This window comes from Stenella coeruleoalba (genome assembly GCF_951394435.1).
Source record: "Stenella coeruleoalba genome assembly, chromosome: 20".
In the NCBI taxonomy this organism is placed as follows: domain Eukaryota; kingdom Metazoa; phylum Chordata; class Mammalia; order Artiodactyla; family Delphinidae; genus Stenella; species Stenella coeruleoalba.
In genome coordinates this window covers 46,387,632-46,410,275 of record NC_137166.1, presented here as the reverse complement: position 1 = coordinate 46,410,275, position 22,644 = coordinate 46,387,632, and the positions used below count along the sequence as shown (strand labels likewise).

The window sequence follows — 22,644 nt, the reverse complement described above, 5'->3', positions numbered from 1 at the left end:
CAAGCATACCGTTAACTAGAATACAATATTTTCACACTTCTTTTTGCTTACTTTTGAAACAAAATTTAAATGTAATCAAATCCACAAATCATAAATAAATCCACAAATCAAAATTTAAACATAATAAAATCCACAAATCACTGTTCACTGAGTTTTGACAAATGTGCAAACCAAACCTCTGTTAAGATATAGAAGGTTTGCATCCCTCTAGAAAATTCCCTCATGCCCCTTCCCAAACAATGGCCCACACACTCCTAGAGGCAATCACAGTTCTGATTTTTTTCCACCATAGATTAGTTTTGCTGGTTCAAGAACTTCATAGTAAAGGAATCATCCAGTGCAAGGAGCCTTTTGTGTAAGGCTTCTTTTGCTCAGCATGATACTTTCGAGTTTCTTCCATGTTGCTGCGATTAATTTTTTTAAATAGGAAAAGAATTTACAGCTCAAAACAAAAAGGCATGTTGTGAAAGATCCTGCTTTTACGCCTATCTTTACCTGCTTTCCCTGCTCGCCACAGGTAATGGCTTTTACTAGTTTCCTGAGTATTCATCTAGGGTTTCTTTATGCCAACACAAGCAATACATTCTTACGTCTCCCCTCTCTCAGCAAACAGTACCGTACTTGCGCTCTGTTCTGAACTTGACTTTTCGCACTGAACAGTGCATTCTGAAGCTGTCTCCTTGTCAGTAGGAAGGGGGCCTCCTCTTTCCTTTCTACAGCTGCACAGTTTGTCATCGGCTGGATGCATCATAGTTCATTTAGCTCAGGCCCCTGTGGTTGGATGCCTTGTTCATGCTGGCAAGCAGTACTGCCATGAATATTCTTGTATCTCCCTCGTTTTGTGAGTGTGCAGGTGGATCTGTGAGATTAATAACCAAGTGGATTAAAGTAGTGTTCTTGAAGGCTAGAGAGGTTGAACACAAGCTCAGGGGGACCTCAAATCCCTTGAACTTTTGTGCAGAATCTTGCATATGCTGTGTAGTTTTTCAGGGAGAGGGTCCATTACTTTGTCAGATCCTTACAGAGGTCAGTGACCTGACAAAGGTTTAGAGTTCCTGGTAGGATCATGGTAGGATGTCCACAAGAGCTTCTTAGGAGAAAAGAGTTCATGAAATGGTGACTTCAGCATGGTCTCATTATTTTTTTTTAAGTATAAATATATTTAAATGTAGAAAAAAACCTGGCATGATTCATAAATGTGAGTATTAACATCTTTATTGGAGCGTAATTGCTTTACAATGTTGTGCTAGTCTGCTGCACAACAAAGTGAATCAGCTATACGTATACATATATCCCCATATCCCCTCCCTCTTGCGTCTCCCTCCCACCCTCCCTATCCCACCCCTCTAGGTGGTCACAAAGCACCGAGCTGATCTCCCTGTGCTATGTGGCTGCTTCCCACTAGCTATCTATTTTACATTTGGTAGTGTATATATGTCCATGCCACTCTCTCACTTTGTCCCAGCTTACCCTTCCCCCCTCCCCGTGTGTATGTGTACAGCAGTATGGGTGATTTTCTCTTTTCTCATTTTTGCTCGTGCATATTTTGTAAGTTTTCTGTACTGAACAGGCACTACTTGTGTCATTTAAAAATGAAGATCACTGGTCTTAGGGGAAAGACAGATTTGAACAGCGGTCCCTGGACTGAGAGCCTGTGAATGTGGGCTGTCTCGGTCACTGCCTGGCAAAGACTTGGACACACAGGAAGGCTCATGGAGACGTTGCTGACTGAATGAACGATCTGTCTTACCTTTGACCTTGCTTATGCTGTCCCCTCTGCCTGTTACTCCTTTTTTCATATCCCATCCTCTTGGCTAAGACAAGACTTTGTGAAGAAAGTATAAGAAAGACATGCTTAGGAAGAGGAAAATGGGCCCAGGGGACAGAGAGATCACACTCTTTATCTCCTGGCTGGACTCTCTCTCCACTCAGGACATTTGCAGAGGAACACCACTCCCCCTCCTGGTTTTCGTGGCTATCTCTCACTGGTCCTTTATGGCTCAGCTCAGCTGTCTCTTCTTCCAGGAAGCCTTCCCTAACCTGAAGGTTTGGGTCTGGCTCTTTTTCTAGGCTCCTGCAGCCTCCTGTGCCTCCACTGTCCCAGCCCTGATCACTCTGATCTGTCATTGTCTAGTGACAGGTGTGTCTCCCCTATTGGACTGGGAGCCCCATGACAGTAGGGTCTGGGGTTGTCTTTGTCATCAGTGTATCTCCAGGATCTCCCAGGCCAGGGCCAGGCACAGGGTCAGTGCCCAGTGGATGTTTATTTAATACAGCAGGGGCTTCCTTCACTTCCTGAGCACCTGCTATTCTACCAGGTACAGTTCTAGGCACTGGAGATGAAGCAGCTGCCCTGTCTTCGTGGAGCTGACAGCGTAGTCAAGTTAGAGAGGTGATAAACATCAGATATTTGCAGATGACATTTTAGAAGGTTAGACACTCTAGGGAAAAAAATAGAGCAGGGAAGGGGAATAGGGAGTAGGGAGGAGTTGCCATATAAAATAAGGTGGTCTGGGATGGCCTCCCTGAGACGGTGACATTTGAGCAAAGTTTGTGTAAGAGGTGAGGGAGTGAGCCAAGTGTATATCTAGGGAAAGAACATTTCAGGTCACGGGGAAGGCAGGAGCAAAGATCCTGAGGCTTGGTCAGTGGCACTAATGGGAGGAAGGAATCTTCACGCAGCTAGAGCAGGGGAAGCAAGTGGGAGGAGATGAGGGGCTGAAGGCCAGACCACATGGGGATCTGACCCTCCTCTCCTGACTCCCTCTGCAGATCGACAGCCAGCGCTCACGACTGCCTGCCTCCCTGGCTGAGGGCCGCCTGCGCGTGTACCAGAGTGGGACACGGGCCATGGTAGAGCTGGACTTCGGGCTGGTAGTCACCTATGACTGGGATGCCCAGCTGGCACTGAGCCTACCCGTGCACTTCCAAGGCCAGGTGTGCGGTCTGTGTGGCAACTATAATGGTGACCCCACTGATGACTTCCTTACACCTGACCGGGAGCAGGCTCCTGATGCTGTGGAGTTTGCCAGTAGCTGGAAGCTGGACGACGAGGACTACCTATGTGAGGACGGCTGCCAGAACAACTGTCCCTCCTGCACCCCAGACCAGGCCCAGCACTATGAGGACAGCCGTCTCTGCGGCATGCTGACCCAGCTCGATGGCCCCTTTGCCGTCTGCCGTGATGCCCTGGACCCCCAGCCCTTCCTGAAGGAATGTGTATATGACCTATGTGTGGCCAGTGGGGACCGGGCCAGCCTGTGCCGTGCCCTTAACGCCTACGCCCAGGCCTGTCTGGAGTTTGGCATCTCTGTTGGGAACTGGAGGTTGCCAGCCAGCTGCCGTGAGTGATACCCTGGTGGGGGCTGGGAGCACATGGTGGGAGGCAGGGGACCCCTTGCATCTGCTCAATATCTGAGCATTTACTGTGATCCAGCCTGGAGCTGGCCCATGCCAGGGACGGAGCAATGGCCAAGATGGCCAGGCTGTGCCCACAGTGAGCCTAAGGTTGGGGCAGACGTATCACAGTAGACAGTGACAGTCCAGAGTGGTCAGGGCTGGGATGGGGGAAGTTCAGAGGGGCTATGGGAGACCAGAGAAGCTTCCTGACTCAGTCTGGGGAATCAAGTGGGATCTCCTAGAGAAAGGGATGCCCAATCTGAAGGCTGTAGGAGGGATTGGAGCTAGATAGAAAAAAGGGGGGGCAGGAAGTGGGTTCCAAGCTGAGAGAAGGGCATGTGCAAAGACTTGGCATGAGATGTCCCAAAGCAGACATGCGAACATCTCTTCATTTATAACTCTTCCATGATTCCCCAATGTCTTCTGGATAAAGTCCCAGCTCCATAGCCAGGTATCCATCCACTGAATCTTTCATTCACTCATGTATTCATTCATCCAACATGCATTCCCTGAGTCCCTATCTGGCCCCACCCCTGTGCTGACGATGGGCACAGTGGGGACCAAAACACCTGTCTCTGCCCTTGTGAGGCTCCCAGAGAAACGTTCAGGAGGCAGAAACGCTAGCACAGGAAGGAGGAGGAGGCTTCCAGGCCCAGGCCCGTTGGCTTGGGACAGGAACTCCAGAGAGGGGTAAGTCGAGGGGAGACACTGAGGCCATTTGGGGATTGTCTTGGTCACTGCTGTGTCCTCACTGCCCAGTGAACACCACTCCCCACCACCGCCGAGTTCCCCAATGCCTGGTGCAAAAGAAGCACGAGTGCATTCACTCATCTACCCATTCATTTTCGAGGTATTTACTGGGCATCTCCTGGGGGCCGGGCCCCGTCCATGGTGCTGCAGATTCAGCCATGTTGGAGACAGAATTCTCCCACAGAATTTGTCCCAAAGAATTTATGTCCCACTCCCACAGAATTTATAATCCTAGCAGGGGAGACAGAGAGTAAGCAGTAACCTGTGGAATAGCTTCAGAGAGCAAAAGAAACAGAGTTCATGGGATAAGAGCAAATGGGAGACTCATGAAGAGAGTGCTCAGGGAAGACCCTTGGGAGAAGCTGCCATTGGAACAGAGACCAGGATTAGGCAACAGTGTGAGCTCATAATGATGCTCTACATGGGGGTGTCTCTACATAGATGAGCCTCCTGTGATACTGGGACTATTATTATCCCATTCTACTGATGGGGAAACTGAGGCACAGAGAAATTGGAGTTGTTTGCTCACAATCACACAGCTAAGAAGGGGAGAGCTGGGATTTGAACCCAGGCCATCTACATTCCAGTAACCTTCTCTTAACCACATGCCATGTGAGGAAAGGCTAATACAGGCACAGGGAAAAGCCAGTGCAAAGGCCCAGAGGAGGGAGTGTGAGGACCAGAGAGGATGCCACTGTGGCTGGGGCGGAGTGAGCCAGAGGGAAAGTGAGAGGACATGAGGACAGGGAGGTGATGGGGGCAGATCGTGGATTATGGGAAGCCTCATGGACCAGTAGGAGGGCTCTGGCTTTTACCCTGAGCGAGACAGAGCTACAAGAGGCCTCTGAGCAGGAGACGGATGTCATCTAACTCAAGCGTTCACAGGATCCCTCTGGCTGCATGTGAGGAATAGAATGGGATGCAGGATGGGAGCAGGGGGGAGACCAGGCAGGAGGCTGCTGGGGTGAACAGGACAAGGGTGGGGACTGTGGTGAAAGGGAAAAGGGGCAGATTCTGGATAGATCTTGAACATGGAGCTCACAGAATTTACCGACATGTTGGTTGTCCAGTGAATAAAGGGGAAGGAATCAACTATATCTCTGAGGTTTGGGGCCTTCGCACCCAGAAGGTTGGAAGTGTCCTTAACTGAGATGGGGAGCTCTGAGGAAGGAGCTGGGATGGGGAGGGAAGTCCTGGCACGTTCTGACTGTGCTGGCCTGACCCCGCTCCCGTGTCCCCGCAGCCCTGTCCTGCCCCGCCAACAGCCGCTACGAGCTCTGCGGCCCCGCCTGCCCGGCCTCCTGCAACCCCGCCGCGGTGCCGTCCAACTGTTCCTCGCGCCCGTGCGTCGAGGGCTGCGTGTGCCTCCCGGGCTTCGTGGCCAGCGGCGGCGCCTGTGTTGCCACCTCGTCCTGCGGCTGCAACTTCGAGGGCCGCCCGCTCGCGCCCGGCCAGGAGGTGTGGGCCGATGAGTATTGCCAGCGGCGCTGCACCTGTGACGCCGCCACCCAGCAGGTGCGCTGCAGCGACACGCAGGGATGCCCAGCTGGAGAGCGCTGCCGCGTCCAGAACGGTCTCCTGGGTTGTTACCCCGACAGCTTCGGGAGCTGCCAGGCGTCTGGGGACCCGCACTACGTGAGCTTCGACGGCCGGCGATTCGACTTCATGGGCACCTGCACGTACCTGCTGGCCGGCTCGTGCGGCCAGGCCGCGGGGCTGCCTGCCTTCCGGGTGCTGGTGGAAAACGAGCATCGGGGCAGCCAGACGGTGAGCTACACGCGCGCCGTGCGCGTGGAGGCTCGTGGCGTGAAGGTGGCCGTGCGCCGAGAGTACCCTGGGCGAGTGCTGGTGAGTGATGGGTGCCCAAGGCCGGGTGGAGGGGCAGGGAATTCCCCTTAAAGAGTAGGGGTCTGGCCACTGGGGGAGGGTGGGGGTCTGCTAGAAGACCCTGTGGCCAGTAATTAGGCTTGGGGCCCCCCAGCCAGGCGGTGCTGCCTCTCCCTGGCTGTGTGACTTTGTCTCTCAGTGCCTCAGTTTTGTCCTCTGACAAATGGGGTAATAAGATGGTGCCTCGCCAATGCGAGCCGCTTCACAAGGTGGTTGTGGAGGTTTGACGAGTTACTATTTGTAGGATGTTTAAACTGTTTTTTTTTAATTAATTAATTTAGTTTTGGCTGTGTTGGGTCTTCGTTTCTGTGCGAGGGCTTTCTCTAGTCGTGGCAAGCAGGGGCCACTCTTCATCGCGGTGCGCGGGCCTCTCACTATCGCGGCCTCTCTTGTTGCGGAGCACAGGCTCCAGACGCGCAGGCTCAGTAGTTGTGGCTCACGGGCCTAGTTGCTCCGCGGCACGTGGGATCTTCCCAGACCAGGGCTCGAACCCGTGTCCCCTGCATTAGCAGGCAGATTCTCAACCACTGCGCCACCAGGGAAGCCCTGTAAGATGTTTAAAAGAGACATTGGTGCCCAACAAGTGTTCAGTAAATGTTGACTCAATGTTTTATTGTTATGAACCCTCCAAAGTTAAAGATTGGTGCATTTTCTGGAGAAAAATTGATATTCAGAGAGTAAGGTGACATGTGAAAAGTCGGGAACAAAAGGTGTTGGGGGGGTGTTACAGGGGTGTGGGGGTACTTACAGATGGGCCCACAGGGTTCTGGACAGAGGGTTCTTACAGGGTCCACCACCCAGTAAATTATATATATATATATATATATATATATATATATATACACACATATATATAATTTACTTCTATGTGTTAAATGCTTGACATACAGTAACTTGTATGTTAATCTTTGTAAAAACAACCCTGTGAAATAGGTAATCTTGTTAGAGGAGAAATCTGGGCACAGAGAAGTTAAGTCAACTATTCAAGGTCACCCAGCTAATGAGTGGCAGAGCCAATATTTGAAGCCAAGCTGTCTGGCTCCAGAGTCCATACTCTTAACCTTTGCATTCTATTGCCTTTCCTGAAGAAAGAGATGGAACAGGCAGGGATGGAAGTGGATGGAAGACTGTTCCAGGCAGAAGGAACAGCAACTGAAAGGCTCTGAGGCAGGAACAAACATGAGGGGTAGAGGAACAGCATGGAGACCAGTGGGCCTGGAATGGAGAGAGGGAAGGGAGAGCGAGGTAGGAGATGATGTAGGGGATGGCTATGATAGAGGCTTTTGATTTAATCTGAAACCTGAAGGATGAGGAAGAGACCACCAGGTGAAGAGTAGTGGTTGCTAGGCAGAGGGTACAACAGGTGCAAAGGCTGAGGCTGAACTGAACTTGAAGAGTTCAGGAGAACAGCACGGGGCCAAGGAGGCTGCACCTGAAAGAGTGAGCCTGGGGAGATGGGATAGAGAGGTGGGTAGGGGATGAAGTCAGAAAAGAGGGGACACGCAGGGCCTAGTGGGTAGAGGATTTGATTTTAAGCTGAGATGTGAAGGGTGATGGGGAGGCAGCCAGACAAAGAATAAAGATGTGGAAGAGGGTAGGTATGTTGCAAGCATAGGGTACATAGGGTATAGCAAGTGCAAAGGCCCTGAGGCTGGGCTGAGCTTGGTGAGTTCAGGAGACTATCAAAATGCCTGCATGGCTGGAGTTCCAAGGGTGGGGAAGGAGGCGGTCCTGAAGAATTAAATTGGAGAGCAGTGAGGCTCAGATCATGTACGGTCTTTTAGGCCATCGTAAGGGGTTTGGATCAAAGCTGATGCCTAGGATACGAAGTAGAGGTGGCCAACTAAAGAGTGATGAGAGGTATCCCGGGAAGAGGTCACAACAAGTGCAAAGGCCCAGAGGTGGGAGTGCACTTAATATGTTCTGGGAGACAGCAAGGAGACAGCAGGGAGCCTGAGTGAGTGATGTGGGAGGTGGTGCAGGCACAAAGGTGGACAAGAGCCAAGGTTAAGCAGGATGTTCTAGGGAAGGGGCTTAGATTTAAGCCAAGTCCTAAAGAATGAAGGGGAAGCAGCCAGGAGAAAAGTGGTAGGCGGTGTTCTTGGCAAGGTGAAAAGGCCCTAAAGTTAGACTAAACTGGGAGAGTTGGGGGAATCTCAAGAAAGCCAGGGTGGCTACAGCAGAATGAGTGAGGGGGAGAGTGGGAGGAGGTTAGGTCAGGGAGGTAATAGGGAGACAGATCCTGTAGGCTTTGAAGGCCGTGGGTTAGGGATTTGGATTTAAGCAAATACTTGAAGGATGAAGAGAGGTGGATGATTTGCCAGGCAGTGGGAACAGCAAGTGCAAAGGCCCTGAGTGGACCAAGCATAATGTGCTCAAGAGGATAGCAAGGAGCCCAGAGTAGCCAGAGCTGAGTGAGTGAGGGGTGAGTCACAGAGCCTTGAATACCCTGACCTCTTGGTCCTCCCGCATCTCTACCCAGGTGGACGGCATCCTTCAGTACCTGCCCTTCCAGGCGGCAGATGGGCAGGTGCAGGTGTTCCGCCAGGGCCAAGATGCTGTCGTGCGCACAGACTTTGGCCTGACTGTCACCTATAACTGGGATGCCCATGTGACTGCCAAGGTGCCCAGCAGCTATGCGGGGGCCCTGTGCGGGCTCTGTGGGAACTTCAATGGGGACCCAGCTGACGACCTGGCTCTGAGGGGTGGAGGCCAAGCTGCCAACGCACTGGCCTTCGGGAAGAGCTGGCAGGAGGAAACAAGGCCAGGCTGTGGAGCAGCTGAGCCAGGCGACTGTCCCAAGCTGGACAACCTGGTGGCCCAGCAGCTGCAGAGCAAGAAGGAGTGTGGGATCCTTGCCGACCCCAGTGGGCCCTTCCGGGAGTGCCACCACACACTGGACCCACAGGGTGCTGTGCGAGACTGCGTCTACGACCGCTGCCTGCTGCCAGGCCAGTCTGGACCACTGTGTGACGCATTGGCCTCCTACGCTGCTGCATGCCAGGCCGCCGGGGCCACTGTGCACCCCTGGAGGAGTGAGCAACTCTGCCGTGAGTACCGAGAGTGACGACTGGGGGACTCAGCCTTACGTATATTCATTAATGTATAAATATCATTAAGTCATTGAATTCTTATAACAGCCCCATGAGGTAGGGGCTATGGTTATACCCATTTAACAGATGAGGAGCCAGAGGCTCAGAAAGTTCGTTACATGCCTGGGATCACGACAGCTAGGAAGTCACAGATGCAGTAAATATTTGTAAGATGGCTGGATACAGCTGGTGGCCCCAGGTCTGATCCCCATTCGGCAGCTGTCATTCAGAGATGAGCTCCTAAGGATCCCTGCCTGCACATCTGGCAGTTGTCAGGCTGGTTGGTTTGGAGGATCTCGGTCAGGACTGCTTGTCTCTGCTCTGCTTGGTCTCATCTTCCAGCCGGCTAGCACAGGCTTCTTCACACAGTGGTCTCAAGGTTCCAAAGAGCAGCAAGGGCGGACAGCCCCCAGTGGGCAAGCACACTCCAGGCCTCTGCTTGACGTCACATTTGCTAATGTCCCATTGGCCAAAGTCAGTACCATGGCCAAACCCAGAGTAAGGGGTGGCCAGCGTCCGTCTGTCACAATCCCCATCATACATCTCTGCCACAAACATATGCACGAGTGAGCAACATTTAATAAGTTTTAGAAATGCCTGAGACCATAGACCCTAAGTGTTAAAAAAAAAAAGGATAGAGAGTTATCATTGCAAGTCTCGTTAGTACACAACTGATAAAAAATATTAAACACGGGGCTTCCCTGGTGGCGCAGTGGTTGAGAGTCCGCCTGTCGATGCAGGGGACACGGGTTCGTGCCCCGGTCCGGGAAGATCCCACATGCCGCGGAGCGGCTGGGCCCGTAAGCCATGGCCGCTGGGCCTGTGCATCCAGAGCCTGTGCTCCACAACGGGAGAGGCCACAACAGTGAGAGGCCCATGTATCGCAAAAAAAAAAAAAAAAAAAAAAAAAAAAAAAAAAATATATATATATATATATATATATATATATATAAACACGTATTGGAAAGACATCTCTTAATGAGATGGATGGGTTTTTCCTCCAGTAGTTCATGTCTGTTGTTGGAAGGAGACAGGGTGTAGCATCAATTCTATTTTTCATTTTGTAGATATGATATTACTAAGTGGATGGAAGTGGCAGGAGTTCTGCTAGAGCAACATCACTCCGTTCTTTGAACCCCTTTTGAGTTGCAGGGAAGTTAGTCGCACTGAGAGATGCCATAAAACTTACTTTTTATGACTCCTAAGCAGCTGATTCTATGAGGCCCTCCTTCTGTTTTGTCGGGAGCAGAGCTGGAACTGATTTGCTACCAGTAATGATTTGTCACCAGTAATGATTTGTCATCCATTGTCTCCACGCTTATGGTAATATTTGAAATTGTCCCTTCGTGTCCCTGGAAGTTTTCACATCCCCACGGCAGCACACTGTGTTAAGATTCGGGATTGTTCTCTTCTGTAAAGTGGGAGAAGCACACTTGCAAAAGGGACAGTGGGAAAGCAGATGCAACTCCATCAGAGGCGCATTCTCAGGCCGATCGTTTTTAGGAAGAACTCGCATAATTAGAGCCAGGACTTGTGTGGCACACTTCCCACTGGGCAGGTTCTGTTCTAAGGGCTTAACAGCTCTCATTTCATCCTCACCACCACCCTGTGAGGTGGGATCATCAAGGAAATGGAACCGCAGAGATATTAAGTAACTTGCCTGGGGTCACACAGCAGGGCAGCATGATTTGAGCCCAGGCCAGTTGACTCCTGAATTTGTACAGTTAATTGTTGCATTCTATGGCCTCTGTAGTAATTGAGAATCTCTCATTTCCTTAAAACTACTCTTTCCCTTGGACCCCTTGGAAGTTCTAGAAGACTGGGTTGTGAGGACTCAGACACCAGGCAGAGGGAGGCCTGGGGGGGTGCCTGAACCCATGTGCCCAGCACCAGCTTCAGCTCTTGTGGGTATTTTGCTATTCTCATTCATCTATCTCCTCCACCACCACCCCTTTCTTTTTTTATTTTGTGGAAATATTTTAAAGCAAATTCTAGACATGAATTTTGCCACAAATACTTTAGTAAACGTCTCCAGCAGATAGGACTTTTAAGCAACATGACCACAGTGCTGTTATTACCAACAACAAAAATAACACTAATTCTTTAACATCCTCTAATACCCAACCTGGGTTCGAATTTCCCCAATTGTCTAAAAAATGTGGTTTTTTCGCTTTAATTGAATGAGGATCCAGACCAAATCCACACTGCACTGGGTTGATTTTTCTGTATTCATTTTTATCCTGTAATAGCCCCCTCCTTTTTTTCTCCATCATATTATTATGAAAATTTTCAAATATACAAAAGAGTTGAAAGAATTTTACAGTGAACACACGTATACGTACCATCTACATTCTACGATCTGTGTTTTACTATACTTGCTTTATCACATGTCTATCCCTCTATCCACCCCTTCCTTTGTTCATGGAAAAAACAGGTCATTTATTCTACAGAATTTCCTACTTTCTGGATTTGGCTCGTTGCTTCTTCACAGTGTATTTAATTTGTCCCTCTGTCCCCTGATTCTCTTGTAAACTGGATATTAGCTCTATAATGGTGCTGTCCAATGGAACTTTGGTGATGGTGGAAATGTTCTATACCTGAGCTGTCCCATCTGGTCACCACTAGTCACGTGTGGCTATTGGGCACTTGAAATCGAGCTAGTGTGACCAAGGAACTAAATCTTCAATTTTACTTAATTTTAATTAACTTACATTTAAATGGCCACATGTGGCTATCGTATTGGATGGTGCAGATAGAGGCTTGAGTGAGTTCCGTTTTAGGGGGGGTTTTTTGTTCTTTTTTTGTGAGGAAACCACCTGTTTTATAATCTGGGATGACTGGAGTTTGGAGAGAGAAACAGGGGTTCTTTTTCATTTTTTTCTTTACCACCCTGGCCAAATATTTTAATTTACTATAGAATTACTACCACTACTACTGCATTACTGCTATAGAGTGAAGAAGCTAAAAATACTGCATTCACAAATACACTGCATAGATTACACACACGCACACACACACACACGCATTTGCATGGTTAAAATATGTACCACGGATCCACAACTTGTTACCAACTTGAATAAGGTCATTAAAGACATTACAGATAAACCCAGACCACCGTTAAATTGGAATAGTATCTTAATTATCAGGAGTAGATTAACTGTGATATGTTTGCCAGGCCCCACTGAACAGAGGGTCTCCTTGCCGCTGTACCACTTCTACGTGTGAGTGTGTGTGAGCATGTGTGTGTGCATGCGTGTGGGTGGGGGGAGGTCCACGGTGTCCCCAGGGAGCAGGGATTCTTGATCCTGATGGCTGCTCTCCCTGCAGCCCTGAGCTGCCCGCCCCACAGTCACTACGAGGCGTGTTCCTACGGCTGCCCGCTGTCCTGCGGAGACCTCCCGGTGCCTGGGGGCTGTGGCTTCGACTGCAAAGAGGGCTGCGTGTGTGATGAGGGCTTCGTGCTCAACGGTGAGTCCTGCGTGCCGCTGCCCTCCTGTGGCTGCGTGTACGAGGGCACCTACCACCCGCCCGGCCAGACCTTCCACCCGGGGTCGGGGTGCAATTCCCTGTGCCACTGTGAGGAGGGTGGCCTGGTGTCCTGTGAGCCCTCCAGCTGTGGCCCACACGAGGCCTGCCAGCCGTCCGGTGGCGTCCTGGGCTGTGTGGTTGTGGGTTCTGCCACCTGCCAGGCATCGGGAGACCCCCATTACACCACCTTCGACGGCCACCGCTTCGACTTCATGGGCACCTGTGTGTATTCACTGGCTCGGACCTGCGGGACCCAGCCTGGCCTGGCCCAGTTTGCCGTCCTGCAGGAGAACGTGGCCTGGGGCAATGGGAAAGTCAGCGTGACCAGGGTGGTCACTGTCCAGGTGGCCAACTTCACCCTGCGGCTGGAGCAGAAGCAGTGGAAGGTCACGGTGAGAGCAGGGCTGGAACGTGAAGGGAAGGGGCCTGGGGTAGAGGGTGATCTGTGGGTGGAGCATGTGTAGCACTCAGGCCAGGGGCAGGGGGCACAGAGCTCTGAGTAGATGTGGGAGGCATGGGGTCTGCAAAGAGAGGGGGTGCCAGTCAGAGCCTACAGTGGGGGACCAAGACCTTCTCCCATGTAGCTCAGTCTCCACCTCCCTGCCCCTTGATTATCCCCTCCGGACATCTACCCCTTCCACTCCATCTTCCCCTCCCTCCTGGTCCCTGCTTTCATAAGGGTGTTATTACATTGAGACCTGTATTCATTTCCTGAGGCTGCTGTAACAAATTACCACCAACTTGGTGTCTTAAAACAACAGAAATTTATTTTCTCACAGTTGTGGAGGACAGAAGTCCGAAATCAAAGTGTTGGCAAGAGATGCACCGCCTCCAAAGGCTCTGGGGGAGAATCCTCCCTTTCCTCTTGCAGCTTCTGGTGGTTCCAGGTGTTCTTGGCTTGTGGCCACATCACTCCAGTCCCTGTCTTCATTTTCACATGGCCTTTTCCCCTGTGTGTCCCTGTATCTTCTCCTCTTCTGGCTCTTTTAAGGACACTTGTCATTAGATATAGGGCCCGCCCTAATCCAGGACGATCCCATCTCAAGATCTTTACCCTAATTACATCTGCAAAGACGCTTATTCCAAATAAGGTCATATTCTGAGGTTCTAGATGGACATATCTTTGGGGAACCACCATTCAACCCACTACAAGACCCTATTATTAGGCCCATTTTGCAAATATGGAAACCAAGACCCTGAGAGGTGAGGTCACACAGATCTTCAGTGTCAGGCAGGGGCTTGATCTAGGGTCTGACCTCTCAAAGTGTACCCTCTGAAGCGCGGCATCTCCCACCTCCCAGGTGAATGGTGTGGACAAGAGGCTGCCTGTGGTGCTGGCCGAGGGCCAGGTCCGTGCCTCCCAGCATGGCTCAGACGTTGTGATCGAGACTGACTTTGGCCTGCGCGTGGCCTATGACCTCGCGTACAATGTGCGGGTCACCATCCCAGGCAACTACTACCAGCAGCTGTGTGGCCTGTGTGGGAACTACAACGGCGACCCCAAGGACGACTTCCAGAAGCCCGACGGCTCACAGGCAGGCAGCTCCAATGAGTTCGGCAACTCCTGGCAGGAGGCAGTGCCAGGCTCTCCCTGCCTGCCCACCTGCAAGCCCGGCGAAAGCTGTGACACGGAGCTGGAGTGTAAACCTGAGCTGCAGGAGAAATACGAGCAGCCGCAGTTCTGTGGGCTCCTCACCAGCCCCACGGGGCCGCTGGCTGCCTGCCACAAGCTGGTGGACCCCCAGGGTCCCTTGAAAGATTGTGTCTTTGATCTCTGTGTGGGTGGCGGGAACGAGAGCATTCTCTGCAGCAACGTTCATGCCTATGTGAGTGCTTGCCAGGCAGCTGGAGGCCACGTCGAGCCCTGGAGGACCGAATCTTTCTGTCGTGAGTGAGGGGCAGAGAGAGGGGGAGGTAGAGGCACAGAAGGGGCAGACCCTGGGCCCTGCAGCCTCTCACTCCCAGGGGCTCTGACCTGCACCCCCTCTTTGCAGCGATGCAGTGCCCCCCTAACAGCCACTACGAGCTCTGTGCAGACACCTGCTCCCTGGGCTGCTGGGCACTCAGTGCCCCCCCGCAGTGCCCAGATAGCTGTGCCGAGGGCTGCCAGTGCGACTCCGGCTTCCTCAACGACGGCCAAGCCTGCGTGCCCATCCAGGAATGCGGCTGCTACCACAACGGTGTCTACTACGAGGTAGGGACCTGGTCATCCTGGGCAGAGCTGGGGACTGCAAGCTGGACCCCCCTCCCACTGCCCATTAGCCCCACGGCCTGTCCGCTTGGCCTCCTGAACGTCTCTCCCACCCACTCCTCTTCCCCTCGCCATGGCCCCACCGTGGTCCAGGTTTGTCCTCTCCCAGCTGTCTCCCTTCCAGCCCTCACTTTTGTTCCCTCTCGTCTACCATCCCCAAGGTAGCAGGTAAGACCCTTCCAAATATGACCATAGGTCCTGCGACTTGAAACCATCCCCTGGCTCCCCAGGTCAAGTTTCGGCTTTGTATCCAGGTCTAGATTTCGTCTCTGTGATACCAGAGGCTAACTCCCTCTGCTTCCCTCTGCCACTCTCTGAGAGTTACTCCTTTTCCTTTGATTTGAGTGTGTGTTTATCTAAAGTTTGTCTCCCTCAAAGGTCTGAGAGCTCTGTGAGGGCAGGAACCCTCTCTGCCTCCTCATACGAATAATAATCGTACTACAGCAAACAGGCGTATGGTGCTTACTGTGTGCCGGTTACTGCTTTAAGTGCTGTATGTACAATATATATGAATTTATTGATTTCTATATAATATATATACTTTTTATATAATGTTATATATAAACTTTTTATTATAAAAATTTTCACACAGGCAGAAGTCAAGAGAAGAGTATAGTAAATCTCAACGTACCCGTCACTCAGCCTTCAAAAATAATCAACATCTTCCCAATCTTATTTCATCGCTACCCACGCTTCCTCTCCATTCTGGGTCTTTAAAGGAAATCCTTTTTCATTTCATCTGTACTTTATATGGATTATTAACTCAGTTATACTTTCATAAGTTGGTGCCATTATTACCTGAAACTTACAGATGAGGAAACTGAGGCACAATGGGGCTAAGTAATTTGAGCAGAGTGGTGTAACTTGGAAATAGCAGAAACAGGCTTCAGACCCAGGCAATCTGCTCCAGAGCCTTTGCCCTTAATTCCTGTGTTTCTCCCATACAGCAGACATTTAGTAGCTATTTTGGAATAAATAAATGAGTGAGTAAATGAATGAAACTGAATGAATGAATAAATTGGGCCCCAAGGCCATGCTGTGCCTTAGACAAGGGGCCACCCTGCTGGAAGATGTCCCTTTTATGTCCTCCAGACCCCTTTATGCCCGGAACACCAAAGTTGCCAGAGTCAGCTCCCGCCCTGATAGCTGTGTCTTCTGTCCCCACAGCTGGGGCAGACTGTACTCATTGACAACTGCCAGCAGCAGTGCGTGTGCCACGCCGGAAAAGGCCTGCTGTGCCAGGACCACAGCTGCAATCCAGAGCAGGTGTGCCAGCCCTCGGGAGGCGTCCTGAGCTGCGTCACCAAAGGTGCTGGGCTGGGGCCAGGGTCGGTGTGGCTGGGGTAACAGAGGACGGGGACTCTGCAGCTGAGGGCGATATGACCCGGCTCTTCACGGTGGGAGGCACAGAGGACTAAGGATTGAAGTCTCAGACCTGGGGACCCCTATGCTGGGATTCCCAAGGCCAGGGGCAGTAGCCCTTCAGACTGGAAGGCAGGGACTCTTATGGTGGAAACCAGGCTGTGGGAACCCTCAGGGATAGGTTTCCCAGGGCAGATGGCAGAGACCGTCAGTGTAAGGCAGGGACCGGCAAACTTTTTCTCTAATTGGCCAGATGGTAAATATTTAAACTTGCAGGCCATATGGTCTTGGTCACAACTACTCACCTCTGCCTTTGCAGCATGAAATCAGCTGTGGACTTTGTAAGTGAATGGGGTGTGGCTCCAATGAAATTTTATTTACAGAAACCGGCAGCTGGAAGTGTATAGTTTGCTGGCCACTGGTATGCGGGTTTAGGCTTAGGGTTTCAGACACCATCCCCAAGGGGTAGAGGAGACTGGGACCCACAGAGTCCTGAGGTCTAAGGCAGAGACCCCACCAAAGCCAGGGTCTTGAATACAGGACCCACCTCAAGTGAAAGATCAGGATTTATAGGGACACACTCTCAGACAGGGGACACCTCTCAGGATTAAGTCTAAACCACAAAGCCACCCCACAGGACTGACTTCACGGGGTGGAGGGCAGAGAATTATTCCTGAGGATAAAGGGATATACCTCCAGAACTGACTGAGATCTCAGGGCTGATGGGCAGGATATCAGGGACTCCCAGGGACCAGAGTATCTTGGTCAGAGTCCAAAAGGAGACAGAAGCCACACAGTAGCTTAAATAGGGAAAGTTTAATAGAATTCTTTGCTTGTAATAGGGATTGACTACTAAGGGATAAAAAGAACGCCGACGAACACAGGAAGAGCAGATGTAGGGAGCAGCCCCTGCCCCCAAAGGTTACAGCAGAGCACCTAAGGAAGGGAGGAATTGGGAAGACGGCCCCCACTCCAAGGCTGAGAGGCAGATCTCATTGGAGTGTGGCAGAGAGGTTGTGCAGGCTGAGCTGGAAGGTGGGAAAACCCCCACTGGGGTGCTGGCAAAACTCACTGGGAAGCCACCTGCCGGGGTGCCTGAGTGACTCGCTGGGAAACCATCTGGGGCCAGTGAACCTCACCGAGTGGGTGTCCACCAGGCTGCTGGCCCTGCTTGCCACCAGGAGCCTGGAGAGCAAAGCCCACTGGAAGCAGAGCAGCCCCTTCCTCCTGCCGTGACCCTCCAGCACCTTCTGCTGACAAAACCTAACTTTATTGGTGGATTTGGAGCTAAGGGGCAGTCAACTGAAAACTGGCACAGGGGGAGAGAGAAGGGAGTTTTAAGGCTGGGGTCTTGGGCACAGGGGTTCCAAAAGCTGGGTTCACAAGACTGTGGCCCTAGGAACAGTCTTGGACAAAGAGACCCTTGGAGGTAAGGCCTGAGAAATGAGATCCCCAAGGCCAGGGTCTTAGGCACAGCAACCCCAAGGAGATAGAATCTTGCACAGAGGGATTGCCAGGCTATGAGACTCAGATACAAGGACCCCAGGGTCAGGGTCTCAAATGGTGGGACCTCTGGGGTTAGTTTCTCACCAGAAAGTTCCTGAAGTACCTTGGTCTTGGGCACAGAGACCTCCAGGACCTGGGTCTCAGGTGTGGTGGCCCTCAGGAGGCTGGGAGCTCAGGTGTGGGGGAACCCGGGCCCGAGGTCTTGGACACAGAGAACCCTGGGCTGTGGATGTCCTCATGGATGCCCACAGGGCTAGCATCACAGACACAGGGACTCCTGTGTCTCTGGTCTCAGACCTCGGTCCTCTGGGGCTGAGATCTCAAGCAAGGGGACCCCAGAGCCTGGGTTTCAGATGTAGGGACCCTAGGACCTGTGTCTTGGCTGCAAGGACCTCGGGGCCTGGGTCTCAGACAACAAACAGCAGGGCCTGGGTCTCAGATGTGGGGACCTTTGACAGGGTCTTGGACACAGAGTTTCAGACGTGGAGGGGTACCCAGGGCCTGGTCTCAGAAATGGCAGACCGTAGGGCCTGCATCTCAGATGGGAGGAACCTGGAATCTGGTCTCACCCCCAGTTGCCCTTAGAGCCAGTATCCCTCGCACAGATTGGGGCAGACGCTGGGAAGTAGCTGGCCGTATGCTTGGCAGCCCCTCAAGGTCCTGTCTCCTCTGCCCCCAGACCCGTGCCATGGTGTGACGTGTCAGCCACAGGAGACATGCCAGGAGAAGAATGGCCAGGGTGTGTGCGTGCCCAACTACGAGGCCACGTGTTGGCTGTGGGGCGACCCACACTACCACTCTTTCGATGGCTGGAACTTTGACTTCCAGGGTACTTGTAGCTATGTGCTGGCATCAACCAGCTGCCCAGGGAGCAGCGCCCAGGGCCTGACATCCTTCACTGTCACCACCAAGAATGAGAACCGGGGCAACCCCTCTGTGTCCTACGTGAGGCTGGTCACCGTGACCATCCTCAACACCACCATCTCCATCCACAAAGGCGAGGTTGGCAAAGTCCGGGTAAGGATGGCCCCTGAGCCCCCAGGTAGGGTGGGAAGGGTCCTGCCAGCCACAGTTAGGAGCTCAGTGCTCTCTCTCTTCACTTAGGCCTGAAACAAAATGGCAGCAAGAGCAATAATAATTACAACAAAAACATCACCCCTCTATTGGGAATTAAATGAGTCTAGCCCTTTGTTAAGGGCTTTAATGTAGGACTTAAATTTTGCCTTTTTAGAATTTGCCTTTTTAGAGATCTGGGTTTGAATCCAGGCTCTCCTTATGAGCTGTGTGATGTTGGGCAAATGACTTGACTTGGTGGGCCTCAGTTTCCTCATCTGTGAAATGGGGATCATAGCAGGCCCTGCCCCACAGTGAGGTGATGCATGTAAAGTGCTCAGCTGTGGGTCTGACCCAGGTAAGCACCCTTGACTGTTTGTGAGGGAACAAATGAGAGGCCCAGAGCCTCCGACATGAAGAGAAATTGAGAGAGATGGAGAGAGAGAGAGATGGACTGCCCAGAATAATGGAGATGCAGATTAATGTCAGCTCACAGGGAGAGAATGAAGTACGGAACAGAGCAGGCCCTCAATAAACGATGGTGAGTGAGTGGAAGAAATGCCCAGACACACAGAGATGCACAGGAGATGATGAGAGGGGGGGGGACTAGGTGAATGAGACCCAGAGAGATGGACCTAGAGAGAGAATGTCACACACACACACACACACACACACAGATGCAGAGAGAGATAGTGCACAAGTGAGAGAGACACAGAGAAGGGAGGGGGCCCAGAGAGAGAGACAAATGAGAGAAACTCATAGAGAATCCGGAGAGAGAGAGAGAGAGGTCTAGATGTAGAAAGAGGGAGAGAAACAGAGAGAGAGAGAGAGAGAGATGAGGGAGGGAGACAAAGATCAAAAGAGAAACCCAGGGCTTCCCTGGTGGTGCAGTGGTTGAGAGTCCGCCTGCCGATGCAGGGGACATGGGTTCGTGCCCTGGTCCAGGAAGACCTCACATGCCGCGGAGTGGCTGGGCCCGTGAGCCATGGTCGCTGAGCCTGCGTGTCCGGAGCCTGTGCTCCACAATGGGAGAGGCCACAACAGTGAGAGGCCCACATACCGCAAAAAAAAAAAAGAGAAACCCAGAAAAAGCAACAGAGTGGGCTTTCATTCTCCAGGGCCTGGACTAGAGCAGATGTCCATAATGTTTGTCAAATGACTATATGACCAGCAGTCACGGGGAAGGCCTTGGCAGCTCCCAGCCACGGCAGGACGAGCAAGGGAGGCAGGGGGCCAGAGCCGGGTCTCGGCATCTCCAGTGACCTATGTTTGCCTCCCTTCCCCCTCTTCCCCCAGGTGAACGGCGTGCTGACGGCATTGCCTGTCTCTGTGGCCGGTGGGCAGCTTTCAGTCACCCAGGGCGTATCGAGAGCAGTGCTGGCCACCGACTTCGGGCTGCGGGTCAGCTATGACTGGGATTGGCGAGTGGAGGTGACGCTGCCCAGTAGCTATCACGGTGTGGTGTGTGGGCTCTGTGGGAACATGGACCATAACCCCAGCAACGACCAAGCCTTCCCTAACGGCACGCTGGCTCCCTCCATACCCGTCTGGGGCGGCAGCTGGCGGGTTCCAGGCTGGGACCCACTGTGCTGGGATGAATGTCAGGGGTCCTGCCCAACATGTGCCGAGGACCGACTGGAGGAGTACAGGGGCCCTGGCTTCTGTGGACCCCTGGCCCCTGGCTCCGGAGGCCCCTTCGCTGCCTGCCATGCCCACGTGGCCCCTGATAGCTTCTTCAAGGGCTGCGTTCTGGATGTCTGCCTGGGCGGTGGGGCCCAGGACATACTTTGCCAGGCTCTGGCTGCCTATGCCGCTGCCTGCCAGGCTGCTGGGATTGTCATTAAGGACTGGAGGACACAGGCCGGCTGCGGTGAGTGCTGGGGGACAGAGCAGAAGCTGGGGGCAGGGGTCCTGTCTCTTTGGGGCTGGTTTGGTTTCACTCCAGTCCTTCTGGGTCTGTTTGTTTGGTTTTTTCTCTCTGTCTCTCTGTTTTTGTTATTGTCTCTCAGTCTCTTGGTGCTTGTCTCTGTGTCTCCCTTTGATTGTCTCTCATCCTCTCTCTCCCTGTCTCTGTGTCTTTCGTTGTCTCCTGCTCTGTCTCTCGTGGTCTCTGTCTGTCTCCTCCTACCCTATCCTCAGACCCCACCTCCTGACACCATTCTCTCCCTTTCTTTCCCTCCCACTCCTTCATCCACCCACAGAGCTCTCCTGCCCAGAAAACAGCCACTACGAGCTCTGTGGCCCCCCCTGCCCAGCCAGCTGCCCGTCTCCTGCACCCCCCACCGCCTCTGCCCCATGTGGGGGCCCCTGCACCGAGGGCTGCCAGTGTGACTCAGGCTTCGTGTTGAGCACCGACCGCTGCGTTCCCCTGGATGGTGGCTGCGGCTGCTGGGCCAACGGCACCTACCACGAGGCAGGCAGCGAGTTTTGGGCTGATGCCACCTGCTCCCAGCGGTGCCACTGCGGGCCTGGCGGTGGCTCACTGGTCTGCAAGCCTGCCAGCTGCGGGCTAGGTGAAGAGTGTGCCCTACTGCCCTCAGGCCAGCATGGCTGCCGCCCTATCAGCACAGCTGAGTGTCAGGCCTGGGGTGACCCCCATTACATCACCCTGGATCGGCACCACTTCAACTTCCAAGGCGCCTGCGAGTACCTGCTGAGTATGCCCTGCCACAGACTACCCCCGGGGGTAGAGAACTTCACGGTCACTGTAGACAATGAGCACCGGGGCAGCCAGGCCATCAGTTACACCCGCACTGTCACCCTGCACATCTACGGCCACAGCTTCACCCTCAGTGCCCGCCGGCCCCGACAGCTGCAGGTGAGGGGTCAGTGGGCCAGGCAAGAGCATGTACCAGCCCTGGAGTTGCCTGGGACAGTTAGGGGTCTGCCACTACTCTGATTGCCTTTCACAGGTTAACAGGGCAGATGGAGGGATCGAGAGAGAGTATAGGCCTTGGAGCTGGATGGCTTGGAGTAGTGGCTTCCCCATCTTGAGCCTTAGTTTATTCCTCTGTAAAATGGGTCTAAGAACAGTACCTGCTTCAGAGGGTAGTGTGAGGAGCCAGTGACATCGTGCCTATAGTCGCTTATTATTAGTACTACTATTATAATTACAAGGGGGGAGGTCACGTGCACAGGGACCCTACCCGCCACCCCTCCCCCACCCCCCACCCCACCCCCGCCACTAGATAGTGGAGTCGGGATTCGAACCTGTGCCTGCGACATTCACCACCCCCACTCCCACCCCGACCCTTGTAGGTGGACGGCACGCTGGTGGCGCTGCCCTTCCAGCTGGACTCGCGCCTGCGCGCACACCTGAGCGGCGCCGACGTGGTGGTGACCACGGCCACGGCGATCTCGCTGGCTTTCGACGGAGACAACAACGTGCGCCTGCGCGTGCCGGCGGCGTACGCGGGCACCCTTTGTGGCCTCTGCGGGAACTACAACCAGAACCCCAACGACGACCTGAATGCGGTGGGCGGGAACCCGGACGGCTGGCAAGTGGGCGGCGCCGAGGGCTGCGGGGAGTGCGTGCCCGGGCCGTGCCCGCAGCCCTGCACGCAGGAGCAGCAGGAGCCCTTCGGCGGTCCCGACGCCTGCGGCGTGATCTCTGCCCCCGACGGCCCGCTGGCTCCTTGCCACAGCCACGTACCGCCCACGCAGTACTTCCAGGCCTGCTTGCTGGACGCCTGCCAGGCTCAGGGCCATCCGGGAGGCCTCTGCCCTGCCGTGGCCACCTATGTGGTAGCCTGCCAGGCCGCTGGGGCCCAGCTTGGCGAGTGGAGGCGGCCGGACTTCTGTCGTGAGTACTGATCC

General features: G+C 53.1%; 1 protein-coding gene across 1 annotated transcript in view; it reads left to right on the top strand.

Annotated features, from left to right (window-relative positions):
• FCGBP (Fc gamma binding protein) overlaps window positions 1–22,644 on the top strand; it is a gene marked incomplete at its 5' end in the record, with an annotated part of 39,277 nt that overhangs the window by 6,003 nt on the left and 10,630 nt on the right. The window contains 11 exons of the mRNA XM_079908639.1: window positions 2,773–3,343; window positions 5,393–5,997; window positions 8,519–9,086; window positions 12,456–13,048; window positions 13,958–14,543; window positions 14,651–14,850; window positions 16,075–16,216; window positions 18,455–18,792; window positions 20,125–20,698; window positions 21,030–21,646; window positions 22,087–22,630. Coding sequence (XP_079764765.1) covers window positions 2,773–3,343; window positions 5,393–5,997; window positions 8,519–9,086; window positions 12,456–13,048; window positions 13,958–14,543; window positions 14,651–14,850; window positions 16,075–16,216; window positions 18,455–18,792; window positions 20,125–20,698; window positions 21,030–21,646; window positions 22,087–22,630 — 5,338 coding nt within the window. The remainder of the gene's footprint in view (window positions 1–2,772; window positions 3,344–5,392; window positions 5,998–8,518; window positions 9,087–12,455; window positions 13,049–13,957; window positions 14,544–14,650; window positions 14,851–16,074; window positions 16,217–18,454; window positions 18,793–20,124; window positions 20,699–21,029; window positions 21,647–22,086; window positions 22,631–22,644) is intronic.